Consider the following 14,250-nt stretch of genomic DNA (forward strand, 5'->3'; position numbering starts at 1 on the left):
TATTGAAAGAAGCAGAGAGTAGAACTTTAGACGCATTTTTGTGAGGGGTCTCGCCGGATACGGATGGAAAATCCAAGTGACTTAGCAGCAGCATTGCGCGTAGCTACACATTTGCAGGAAGTGGATAGCGCCACTAGAAGTCGCAATTTTTTCGTCTTCCAAAGAGTGTTACCGTTGTGGGAAGCAAGGTCATTTTAAGGGACAATGTCGGGAACCACAGTGTTTCAATTGTCAGAAAACAGGGCATAAGGCACAGGAGTGTAAAGCCAAGAAACGGGTTAATGATACAGCAGTTAAAAACCTGTTAAATGAAAAAGGGAGCGTTCCTGCCATCGGGAGGCATTCTTAGTAAAAAGAGGTACTCAGAGAGTGCACGAAGAGGCGGATTGTAATTTGATGGCTTGGATAAAAGATAAGTGGCGAAGAGTTTTAGTGGATACTGGAGTCAGTGTGGACCTCGTGCGCAAGAAAGGATTGGAAGCTCCGAGGTACAGATTGTGCACAGTAGGTGATAAAAAATTAGATGCACTAGGGACAGCACAGCTCAAGTGTAAGATAGGGAATGTGTGGTTCCGGGAGCAAATGGAGGTGTTGTCAACTGTGGGACAGGGATTTTCAGCGATACTTGGGTTGGACTTTCTGATTAAACATCACATTGACCTTTCGCAACATACGCTGGAACTCTATGGGAACTTGTTCTCAATGCGTACAGCCGTTGGAAATGTTTCAGAGTCTCAAGGCGCACTGATAGCTAAGATGATACCAACTAAACTGCATATAAGTGCATTAAAGGTGATTTCGTATTACAAAGTACGAACAGGTACAGGGAAGTTGATCTGGGTACCAGTGGATGTCGATGTGACACAGCATGGGTTATTCTTGGTAGAGCCGCTACCGAGTAATGAGGTTTTAGATGGAAAGCACTGTTTTATTTGTAGGAGTGTATCACAGGTAACGGACATAAATGGGCAGTTTATGGTCCCGGTGAGTTTAGATAACTTTGGGCGGGATGATGTCGATCTGCCGAAGGGATTAGTAATAACCACAGTAGAGTTAATGGATGAAGAGGACATCGATAGTTCGAGGCTAGACTATGATGTAAAGCAAACCATCAACACGTCTGCACTCTTCGTGACAAGGTAAATCATTTGAAAGGAAATGGTCATTCGGGTATGGAAGCATTATTACTAAAGTATAAATCATTGTTTGAAACACAGGGTATGTTACCCTCTACACCGATAACACAGCATCGTAAGCCATACAGACTACTGAAACAATTACATCCAGTAGTAGAGCAATAATAGAGCAACAAATGGAAGATGGGATAATCCAGCACAGTAATAGTCCTTGGTCTAGTAGAGTGGTCCTAGTTCCGAAGAAGATACCAGCCGGGTCGAAAAAATTTCGCTTTTGTTGCGATTACAGACATTTGAATGAACGGACAGTGGCGGACGTATATCCGATTCTGAATATCACAGAAACGTTAGACAATCTAGGGCACTGTAAATTTTTCTTCACTATGGATTTCCGAAGCGGTTATCACCAGATTGAAGGATGTCCGGAGGACAGGCCAAAAACAGCATTTACGACGCATTGTGGTCACTTCGAGTATAAAATAATGCCGTTTGGACTAAAAAACGCTCCAGCAACATTTCAGGGGTTGTTGGATGGAGTCCCTCGCGGATTGAAACCGAAAAAATGCATGGTTTATCTGGATGACATTATAGTTTTTCAAGAGATATAGAGCAGCATGTGAAACAGTTAGAGGAGGTGTTTAAAAGAGGCAGCATGGCTGACATTAAGTTTGGACAAATGCCATTTTGTGCAAGCACAAGTAAATTATCTCCGGCATGTTATCAGTCAGGATTGGGTACAGACAGATCCTCATCTCACTTCTGCAGTATAAGATTTTCCGGTTCCGCAAACGGTTAAACAACTGCAATCGTATATTGGTCTTGTGAGCTATTATCGAGAAACCGTACAGGGGTTCGCAGAAATAGTGAGGCCACTTACTAAGTTGCTAAGAAAAGGTGTTACCTTCCAGTGGACGTCAGTGTGCAAGAAAGCATTCCAAGAGTTGAAACGGATACTGACATCAAATCTAGTTTTGAAGTTTCCAGACATTTCGAAGGGGTTTATACTACAATGTGACGCGTCTAATCACACTCTTGGGGTTGTACTTGGGCAAGGAATTGATGGCAAAGAACATCTGATTGCGTTCGTGTCTCGTCAACTTAACAAGGTGGAACAAAATTACTCCACCACGGAGAACGAATTGTTAGCAGTAATATACGGGATTTCGTACTTTCGATGTTCACATCTACATCTACATTTACATTTATACTCCGCAAGCCACCCAACGGTGTGTGGCGGAGGGCACTTTACGTGCCACTGTCATTACCTCCCTTTCCTGTTCCTGTCGCGTATGGTTCGCGGGAAGAATGACTGACTGAAGGCCTCCGTGCGCGCTCTAATCTCTCTAATTTTACATTCGTGATCTCCTTGGGAGGTATAAGTAGGGGGAAGCAATATATTCAATACCTCATCCAGAAATGCACCCTCTCGAAACCTGGCGAGCAAGCTACACTGCGATGCAGAGCGCCTCTCTTGCAGAGTCTGCCACTTGAGTTTATTAAACATTTCCGTAACGCTATCACGGTTACCAAATAACCCTGTGACAAAACGCTCTGCTCTTCTTTGGATATTCTCTATCTCCTCCGTCAACCCGATCTGGGACGGATCCCACACTGATGAGCAATACTGAAGTATAGGTTGAACGAGTGTTTTGTAAGCCACCTCCTTTGTTGATATACTACATTTTCTAAGCACTCTCCCAATGAATCTCAACCTGGTACCCGCCTTACCTACAACTAATTTTATATGATCATTCCACTTCAAATCGTTCCGCACGCATAGTCCCAGATATTTTACAGAAGTAACTGCTACCAGTGTTTGTTCCGCTATCATATAATAATACAATAAAGGATCCTTCTTTCTATGTATTCACAATACATTACATTTGTCTATGTTAAGGGACAGTTGCCACTCCCTGCACCAAGTGCCTATCCACTGCAGATCTTCCTGCATTTTGCTACAATTTTCTAATGCTGCAACTTAGGTACAGAGTTGTTGAATGTGACACGCGTGGTGCGTGGGATGGCTACATGGTCATGAGCATATATAGAACAAACACAGAAATTACTGAATACGGATCTGGAACAGGTACAAACACAATTGGATATAGCGGAAAGGAAGCTGGAAATGGCTACATTGCTGCGGGAACTGGTTAACAGCATTGGTGATGCACGAGTGAGGATGGATGAATTGCAAGAGGCACTACATCACGCATTGCACGGGCAGGTGAGTGTGACGATGTCACCAGAAAAATTCAGACGTAGTCTGAAGCAGGCAGATGGAGAGTTTCCAGAGGGGATAGAGCACGTAGTGCCGATAATTGGAGTGAGTATGTCACTTTTTTATCATATGTCTAGGATTAAGGTAATAACGGATCTAGTTAAGATGTATATAGAGATTAGATTTCCAGTAACTAGTGTGGGGAGACAGTATCACTCTTACGTAGTGCATCCTTATCTGGTCAGATGGGAGCGCATGGGGAAGGGCGTACAGTTAAGGACACAGGAGGTTTTATTAATTTCCTAGGAGGGGGATACTCATGCTACTATGTCGAGTTTAGAGTTGAATAGATGTCTAATTGAGTCAGTTTCCATTTGTCCATCACGGTTTGTTTTCACGGGCAAGGGGTCGTGTGAGATCCAGTTATTTAGGGCAGAAACAGAAGCTTCGGAGTGTCGGAGAATAATAGTGAAGCCTACGCCACATTTTCAGCAAGGTGGGAGGCATTGGCTGTATTCAGTATTCGCTACGGAGAGGATATCAGCCAAGTGTTATGACAATGGGAATCGGACGATGGAATTACAGGACAGTGGTTTGCTAATCAACGGGACAAATTGTGAAATAATAGGGGATCGTTTCAGCTTACCAGCGACAGTCACGGGAGTCACCAAGGTTACAGATACTCATCTGACATTGTACTGGTCAGATGCGTCATTCAGCATCGCTCCAGGAGAAAATTTGACGTATATTAACAACACCTTGGATGCTACATTATTGCAAACGATAGATAAACTAGTAGATTCAGAGAAAGGTCAAACTTCAATGCAGCAATTATTAAGGCATGTGGAGGAGTACGATACCAGGTGGAAATGTAGCATAGTGACCATTGGTATTTCAGCCAGTACTTTTACTGTTTTGATAGTATTTATTGGTGTGGTATATGTCTTATTAAAATGGAGGATTCAGCATGTTAATGCAAGACCGCTCCATGAGATTCCTGTAGAATGGATTACCAGTAGGGCATGAGTCAGGGCAAACTGGATGTATACAGGGAAGAAGTAGAATATAGGATAGAACTAGAGTTAACATATAAGGTAAATTCGGGGACGAATTTAACTTTTAAGAGGAGGCAGTGTTGCGGTCACATGTAGTAAGCGTTGCTTCACGCAGTGGAGAATGGCAAAACTGAGGCACGCCGGCGACCGAGGCGTTGCGAAATAGGCAGGCACATATAGCCTTGCTGATAGCAGCAGTCTACCAACAGACTGACGCAAAGACGGGCACAGACTGAGCGAAGCCTGGAGAGTGCTGAGTAAGGGGAAGTGAGGCCAGCACGCTAAGTTACGCTGCAATATACTGTGGGAGTAATAACAAAAAGCTACCACCGAGAGTAAAAAACGTCCTCCTGCAGGATAGAAATAGTGGAGCACAGGCAGCAAAAGACAGAAGCCATTAGGAAGCAGTTCGGATCTGAGGACGATTCCGGAAGTCTGTTCCAGCTCGCAGGAGTCATCCGTTCGCTGCCAGATGTCAACTTCAGCTCTGAAGGTTGGCCTGAGTTCGGTCGGCACCATGGCTGACTAACTACAGTGAGAACTTCCAGCAGGACCGGCTGCAGCGTGGTCTTTGTCACAGGCGCCGCCAGGGACTGACGCCTGGACTTCATGGAAACCCAGCCCCACGACGGGTGGTCCATCCACGACGGGACCTCGTGGACATCGTGACTGACGGCTTACCAGCCGCTAATGCAGCAGGCGTCAGTAGCTGACCTCACGACAACACGGCTCAGAGTTCATCTCAACCACAGGGCATCCTGGCTTCAGTGGAGCACTGGTGGCCTGAGGCTCCCGAGTGCGATCAGCGGCGCGCATTGTCAGAGAATGTACACAGCAGCAGCCAGGCGGAGGGATCCGCAGGGCTCGGTAGCGCCGACGAGGGAGAAATTGTGAAGAAAGTTCAATAAATAATTATAAAACTCCACACCGCCTCAGTCTTTGGCACAGCTACTGTGTTTGCTGCTAATAAGTGGTGCAGAAGTCGTAACAATAGATAGCTCAAATGTAGAAGTTGATGAGCTGTTCCCCTTTCGCCCATTGCTTGTTACCTTTACCGTTCCCACTGCCTTTTTCCCCTTCAGTCTATCTAGTTCCAATTTCGCGTAATCTAATTCAGCCTGAAGGGCACAAATCTTTACCTACCATGCAGCGATTCTCTTGTCTTTTTTGGAGAGCCTACTGTTCCATGGGAGAGCCTCATTGAGTTCCCCATTCAGTTCTCCCCTACAATCATTCCAGTGGAATTCCATCCCACAGTCTACACATACCACTCCCTCTTTGACTATCCTACGGCAACATCCACATTTATGACACATTGCAAGACAGATTACACACTTAAAAACAGAATTAAATCACTTAACAGGTTTCACACTACACGAATGTTCATTGTTTATGAGCAGCAAAAATTGGGCCTACCGTTTAGTGCTTAAGATGTTTTATAAAACGTAAAAAGTCGGAGGTTGGATATTTGCTGCAGATCACAGCATCTCAATCATACAGGTAATTACAAAACGTATAAATGTGACCATGACCAACTAGGACAGACTAAAACTGACATGTCAAAAAACAAAGCAGAACAGAAGTTACCTTTACTGTACTGTACCATATTGTGCTGTCAGTTCATCAGATCAAAATTTTTACTTCCATACATAGTCTCTCTAATTTCCAGGAATTTTTGAAAGCAAGACATCACAGAAAAACGTTTTTGATTTTTAAGAGGTTGTTAGCATTTCCCATACTTGCATGCTGTTTTGACATGTTCGTTGATATTTTGCACCCTGTAATTGGTTGCAAACTCTACCGCTTGTTGAGTTGTGCTCAGCCATTTACTCCAATAGGATATAGGGCAGACAATTGTCTGATTGTATCTGGTCATGGATGATCATATTTTAATTGTTAAACATCTCAGACTAACACACCAACTTCAACTCACTTACTCACTCCACTACAAATTATACTGACTCTTATTGATGAGACATTGTACTGTGCTTACTCACACTGAACTAAACATTAGCTCCTAAGACAGGTGACCCCTACAGTTCCATGACTTGAGGAATGTTCAGTTTACATCACATGAATAGTTGATGTTTATACGAGGAGAAAAGCTTTTCTTCTTACTTTAATCATAAAGGGCAATTTTACTGCAAGTTGTCCGACATTCAACATTCTCCCCATGATATCGTTACAAATCAACTAATTATTTTGATCAACATTTCAAAATATTTTCTATCCAGCCAAACAACATATTATTACAAGGTCACAAAACTGTGAGTCATATTTTACTTTAACTGTTTTTTCTTTCAGAGGTATGGCAAGACACCACAATACAAATACATAGTGCTGTACAAGTTTAAGTTTAGGTGACAAATTGAAAAGGAACAGCAACATACATTAACTGAACACAAAATTTAGGAACAATATTTATGGTGCAAGTATATCCATAAGTGCTGTTAAAGCGTGCAGCAACCAGTAAGATATGTTTTCAGCAAGTTTCAATAACTTTTGAGGGTCATTGGTGGGATAATGGAGAATTTCTAATCCAGTTTGAAATTTTTTAATTTATTTTTGCAGAAATTTATTCTCTGCAGGAAATACTTCATATCCATTAATTGTGCTGACCCAAATAGTATTAGTAGGAAAACATTATTTCATCAAAAATATTCCTTTCCTCAAGAATCAAAGTTTCTTAGTTTAGGTTTTAGTAACACCATCTACAGAATACACTTACTTTATTTGCAGTGTTGTTAGATCCTGGATCACGACTGCAATCCATAAGCTTGCTCAGAGTTTCAAGGGCTGCTTCATAATCCAACTGAATGGATCCAAGATCTTGTCCCTCCACATCATCTACTGATTGTGACAAAGCTGGATTGAAGTAGCCACCAGATTTGCTTCGAAGGTGGTTAATGTTCGGTTCTTTGGAAAGTTTTCTATTTCTGTACCAGCCACATTTCCCAGGTTTTGGTCTTGTAATTAATCTTTGTGTGCCAACTGCAGTTGCTTTGTGTGTCTCTCTCATGCTTTTCGAATGTTTTGCAAGTGGTTTCGTACACATTTTCTGAGTGACTTCCAACAAATTAGGAGCACTAGCATTTCTTTTTAAGTTAACAGTTACTGTTTCAGGAACTCTGAGTGAACTAACTGTCAATGTGTTTGATGGGTTGTATAGCCTTTGGAAATTCTCAGTCTTCTGTGAAACAGCTGAATCAATATTGCACGACTTTACTCCCTTAAGAGAAAAATGTATTGTATCCATTGTCCTTTGAGGAACAATTCTCGTAACTGGGCTGTCTGATGTAAATGCAGTTTCAAAACACAGGTTTGGTGGTAACACAGTATTAAGTAGTTTCTTTGAGCTTATAATTTGCTGAAACTTGGCATCAGAAATTTTATTAGACGTTTTTTGTAATTCTCTTGCAGGGCTTCCTGTTGCTGAAATTTTGTGCACTGGCTGAACTTTTAAGTTGTCTCCAGTATCTTGACACTGATATTGTAAAGAATGATTCATTGATTCCACAAACAAATATGCTTGTGTGATAATTTCATACATTGCAAATGTCGTCAGAGGCTCAGTCCAATTACAGAAATAATTCCTTACATCAGACAAAGCATCACTTGTGAATCCCGAAGGCCCTAGAAGAATAAATAAAGTACGTAAATAATTTGGGTGTTTCTTAGAAAGGATATTACACGTGCATATTTTAACAATAATACTTACAATGAAGAAGGCTATTAATAGCTGAGAGTATATGATGTGGCAACTGTGGATTGGGAAGTTCATCTTGTGTGACATTTTGCAATACCCATTCATATGGTACACAGCTTGGAAAGAACTCAGCAACTGGTACTTCTGAAAGAAGTTCCTGGAGCCTGAAATATGACAACTGTTTTTAACGTTTGTTACAAGTACAGACAGAATGGCTGGCTGGTGTTTACCTACAAGAGAGAAAATACCTAACTACCAACAAATAGTAAGCACATAACAGTAATCCTATCTTTCAGAACTAAATGTTACTTCTTTAGCAAGGAAAGGGGAATAGTTGGAGAAAGCTGGGTTGGGGGGAGAGAAGTCAATCACATCCTAAGTTCAGGGTATGAAGAAACACAAATAAATCAATTTTACCACATGAGAGACAGAGTGAATGTTAACAGAGGTTAAGTGCAGGGACTGGTAGAATCAGATGTTATGGTGAAGTGTAAGTTTTTATGCAAATGGCCCTCGTAATGTAGATCTCTTCCATCATACTGGAGAACATGCTCAGCAACTGGGTACAGGATGTTTGCAAGAAAGGTAGTTATTCTGCGTTCGTTAATGCATTCAGCCAATTCAGTGGTGGCCATTCTAAAATAAAAAGCCATACAGTGAACACACTTGATAAACAACACGAGTGGTCTCTCATGATGTTCTACCTTTGGTGATGGATGGGTGTATGGGGTAGGTTTTACATTGGGAACAATTGCTGGGGTAGTAGCTATTGGTAAGCATAATAGTCTGGTAGTGCCATATGGTTTCCAAGGATTTGTAGAGGTGGTGCCAATAAGCCCGAGAGCCTGTTACACCACTTGTGCCATTTGGATTTTCCTCACACCACTAGTTTCTTGAACTTCAGCAATGGGAACTCACTCCAACACTCTTGTCTCATCAACGTCTCATCCTATGATTTGTTATTATGTTTATTTTTTTTATTTAATTTTCCTAAACCACCTTACATTAGAATTTAATTACTTATATTTACTTTCTTTTTAGTCTTAAATTTTCTCTCTTTCCCATCCGTTTGCTCTATTTCTTCACTGATTATTCTTTCCATCCTTCACATCTCTTACTTTTTTGAGTATGTCTTTAATCACACTCTATCATTTTCTGTCTATATGAGCAGCTGGCGCTATACTTACCAGTGTGATGTATTAACCCCTAACCAAGACATCATCTTTATCCTTGCCTCAATTCACCATCACAGAAGGTAAGTTCTTCTCATCCTATGATTGTTATTATGTTAATTTTTTATTTAATTTTCCTAACACTGTGTGGAACCATGTGAGATACTCAGTCTTGGAACAAGTCTCTGCGCAACTCTCAAAATTAGTATGGTGTGGCACCTACTGAAATGGTTGTATTAATGTTATTTCATGTCCTTGCATCTTCATTGATATAATTCCCCTCAATCCATTCATTTTATTCCACTCAATAGCTTGTTCAAAGTACAGATGAGAATTTACTGATGCATAATGATGTACCTTTTGAGTTAATGCACCCGGAAAAGCTGCACCAGACCCCTTCTGAGGTATTGACAAATTGAGGATCCAAATATACTGATACCATTTTATTTAGAAGCAACTAGTAGAAATGAATACATGCAAGTTGATCTGGAAGCTTTAACTCCTGCCCAACAGAAAATTTGTAAGGATAAAATGCACGCTTATTTTTTATAATGTTCTGATATTGTGATCTTTTAATTCCCATTTACATCTGACTGAACTCATTACAGTTTTCTAATTATCTCTCTGCTGCTTGCAGTAAACTTGTCAACAAATGTTGAAAACAGTTTTTGGGCCAGATTTATTTTGGTCACCCTGAGTATACCCAAGAAGTAATTTTTAATTAGACTGGAAAATATGAGGTTTATGACCCTTATTTTTCATTTCTGCTAGAAGCCTAAACAAAACTGGACCTGCAGAATAGTGCACACAAAACTATACAATGATTATACAAGTGAATGTCCCAGTCCCTTCTGAATTAGTGCATATTAGTAATCACGTATTTCATGAGGTATGTACAGGTACAACAGAATTAGAATTCCAAGACACCCAACAGCTTGCACAAAGTTCACAAACTGACACCACAATTCTTAAGTGTGTCGTTCTTTTACAGAGTACGAATACTCTCTCTATATGGACATTTGTCCCTATAATACCATGAGACAATAGTCAAAGTAAGTAAACTTCAGGGTTGTAGTATCATTGACACTGGAGATTATTCCTCAGTTACACGTACACCTGCGCACCGTGTGTCTGTGCTTGCCCCACACACAGGTAGAAACACACATGCAGAAGCACGTTCCTTTCTCAATACATGCATATGCACATGTGCCCTACTCTAGTGATCAAGCTGCAGCTAAAGGTTAATCACACCTATGTGGCTGCTCAGTGGGCAATAAGTTTGTTTATCATACACAGTCAAGCATGCTGCGACGTGCACCAGTGAGACTGCAGCATAAACATGCCATCTAGAGGCAGGCTGATGACTATCTAACATATGGTTAGAAGACTTTCATTACAGTTGCAAAAGATGCTACTTAAGCGATACAAATAGTATATCTGCAACTGCAGAAATAAAAGAGATCAAAAAACAAAGAAAACAACAGGCATTTGTTATAAGCCTCACAGTAGTGAGATTCTTAACATTTAGAGTGAACTATGCAAGTACACATATTTTACTTATTTTGCGAAATGTGTAATCATAATGATGAATTATAAATATGGGAAAACTTTACATGAAGAAAAAAGTTAATCTTCAGTGCAACATGCTTGTAAAGGTCTTCAGTTTATATTATGAAAAAACAGATTTCTTTGCCTGCAGAGGTCGCAGACTGAAGCATCAGGAAAAACAGTCTGAAACTTGGACTTTTTTTTGTTGCTCTGATGAATTCAATTTACTGGCTAAACTGGAAGTTGAAATTTGTAAAGCTTAGAGAGGAGCATTTTCTGCAGTATAAGGATCTCCAACATACAAGGATTAGCTGGAGGATAATGAAAAAATACTCAACACTGGGTGTTGGGTTTTTCGTTCAATTTGCAAATCAATAAGTAAAAAATGTACTTATGGATGAGCATTTCCAATAGAGACTGGATACATGTTCTACTAAAATTTGTTATTTTCTTACAAATATATTTTCCAAAGGACGTAAGGAAACTTTGATGCCCTGTGTGCAGCAGGGTAAAGGCCTCATCATTTGCAGGTTCTACATCATCAGTCACTCTGACCCTGTGTTTTACACAGCTCTGAGAATTTGTAGTGGTGTGTCTCATCATGTCTTCTCCAAGACTAAACCATGAATTACTGCTATCCAACATCATCTACCTCTACTACATTATACTATTGACACTGAAGGAAAACACAAAATAAAGAGAAGCTATACAAGTGGCAACTAGACTAGTTATGAAATTTCGAATTTTTGCTACCAGGGGCAAACACTAATGTTTCAAGTTCCAGTTAAAGGTATCTACTTCAGAGAAATCTAACATAATCCAAGAAGTTTGCCAAGCTAAGGTGAAAGTATTTTAATTTCTCTCTAAACTAACAACACCTAAAAGACCTATTGTATAAGTGTCATCACAACACAAATCAATGGTGCACTTACCTTCACAATCCTACTTGGAGTAAGAAAATTATACATTAGTCCTAACTGGAACTTTTGTAAATTGTCATATCATAACCAGAATCTAGTCCAAATCCGAAGGCAGGTCATCAATTAAGTACAACATTTAGCAATGGCAGCACATTTATTACGAACACAACATTCAGCCAGAACATAATTAGACTCCTGGGCACAATTTACAACTATTCAAACATTGAATATTCCATTACAAATGTAAGATGTAGTTCCCAGATTTTGTTGAGGAAGGGCCAGCAACTTAAATTTGACAATTCTTTATTTAAATTTCTCTCACAACTGCATATAATTTATACTGGTGACTAGTTTTGAATGTAGCCATTCATTTTCAAACTAGACCTGCACTAAAAGTGCTTATCAAAGCAAAATTCCACAGATACTTGGGTAATCTTGACACAACACATAGGCGTACAACAGATACAGGGGTGATCTTATTACATGATACATCAAGCTGATGAAACTGCACTACAGTAGATGATTCCCAGTGTTGATACAGCATTTTATTGTGGACTGCTTGGTCTCTCTTCTCTCCACTCCAGATTTGAAAGCACCCAAAATTGGCGCAGACTGGTTTACTCTCTCCCATGTTGTCCCTCAATCAGGCCATATCCTCCTCCCCTCTCTTGTCTGTGATGGTAACGGAGCAACATTAGTTGTAGACGACATTAAACTGCGCTTACTAGACTGGTTCAGCTGTCCCTGCAGACTTAACTTTTGATGAGTTGTGGCTGCTCATGACAACTAGTGATCCAAAGTTGTCCTTGACCACCTACAGTGCTTAGATCACCACTAGCATGCTAATTTCCTTTGTGAGCCTGAGAGCTCCTCACAAATGACAAAAGCTTTGCAGTTTAGAGCATCTAGATTGATAAATAACTTGTCTAGTTGATGAGGGCAAGAGAATGTCTTCAATGGCAAACAACAGTCCAGAGAAATCTGTTTTGTGTAATTATTGAAATATCTTGGTCAATCTGGAGCTCTGATCTTTCACGGTCTATGACTGGTTGAGATGCCTGCAACAAGTTTCATTCGAGAATAACACTATACCATATTCTGACAAAACAACCAATTAAAAGGCCTGTGTTCAGTCATTGATAGTTATTCTTGAAATACATGCTCCTGTTGGCTGGACATAATTTCCATCCATGAATTTCAGCATAAACAGTTTTGTATCACAGTACACAGTCTTCTTCAGCTAGTGATGATAAGCATTCATTCAACATTACAGAAAGAAAACTCCTAGCTGACTAGCACCAATTTGACATTACAGAAAAGGAAGTTCGATTTGATTAGCACACAACACCCCGTCCATTAATGATGATGCCAATGACATATCATGACATCTTGGCAACTGTTGTCCATAGAGTAATTTTCATCTGTGGCTGCCTCACCTCTACAGACGGCCACCTCACATAGTTTTCCTCAATCTGGCATCTGGGTGAGTGATTGGTACCTCTGTAGACCAATGGGGAATGGCTAAGAGTGTTAAGGAGCAACCTCTTACAAGGTAAAATGATGGGCTTCACCTGAAGGTAAAATGATGGGCTTCACCTGAAGGTCAAATACAGCTGTTTGCTGTCATTAATATATCTGTTGTGATAGTCAACATCTGGCGGCGAAATAGTCATCAAACAGCCTTCCTCTGAAGCAGTGTAAGTGTCCAGGGGTCCACAGTGGAAATAGACCAGAGAGTTATCCTCTGTCCTTCAAATGCCTGCTCTTCTGTGGTGTGTTATGCTTGGTGAGGAGTTGGTTGTACCCATGTTGGTTGGGCGCTGGATTGTTGCGTGACAGTCGTGCAGCAAGTCTGATCCATTCTCCTTGGCATGTTCGACTGGTGATGGAGATTTGTGCTAAACACTGATACACCTCTACTTTAACATTCTCTACTCCCTCCTGACATATAGGTTCGACATTCTGAGCTGCTATCTTTTGCTTACTCAGTTGAGCAGTTCTGGCTTGCTGGTTGTCTTACAACCTAGCGTAAGAGTATAGTTAGGTCATGGTGGTCTTCCACAACTACCACACTCTTGAGTATGTCATGTTTTTTTCATCCAACTCTTTTCTGTTGCATTTCCTCGGTGTGTTGGCACCATTGGAGCAATTCTTCCACTGTTTAGATACCCTTTACAGAAGAACATGGTACATGTCTTCTTCAACTACTTTCATCAAGTGCAAGATTTTCATGGCTTCTGTCATATTTGGATTCGCAATGTGGCAAAGGGCCAAAACTTCCTGTATTGTAGTGTTGTTCCCCCCATGATGTTGGCCCTGTTCTTCACTTGCTGCCGATTGTCGCCAAATATTTTCTTGTTTGACCTGGAATTTATCTCAGCTACTGAGCTGCTTGTCATTGATCTCAAACCACTACTGGGTTGTGCCATCCAAGTAGATGTACACATTTGCTAAAGACATCATGTCATCATTCTGTTGTATTTGGTGACTCGTTT

At 40.6% G+C, this 14,250-nt stretch overlaps 1 protein-coding gene across 3 annotated transcripts in view; it reads right to left on the minus strand.

Annotated features, from left to right (window-relative positions):
• The window catches only part of LOC126248466 (DEP domain-containing protein 1A-like), a 124,798-nt gene that overhangs the window by 33,458 nt on the left and 77,090 nt on the right, over nt 1-14,250 (minus strand). For all 3 annotated transcript variants that reach the window (XM_049949476.1, XM_049949477.1, XM_049949475.1), the window contains exons 4-5: nt 8,128-8,279; nt 7,138-8,042 (exon numbers count right to left, since the gene is read on the minus strand). In XM_049949476.1, the coding sequence (XP_049805433.1) occupies nt 7,138-8,042; nt 8,128-8,279 (1,057 nt within the window). The remainder of the gene's footprint in view (nt 1-7,137; nt 8,043-8,127; nt 8,280-14,250) is intronic.

The sequence above is a fragment of the Schistocerca nitens genome, chromosome 3 (assembly GCF_023898315.1).
Source record: "Schistocerca nitens isolate TAMUIC-IGC-003100 chromosome 3, iqSchNite1.1, whole genome shotgun sequence".
NCBI classification, from domain to species: domain Eukaryota; kingdom Metazoa; phylum Arthropoda; class Insecta; order Orthoptera; family Acrididae; genus Schistocerca; species Schistocerca nitens.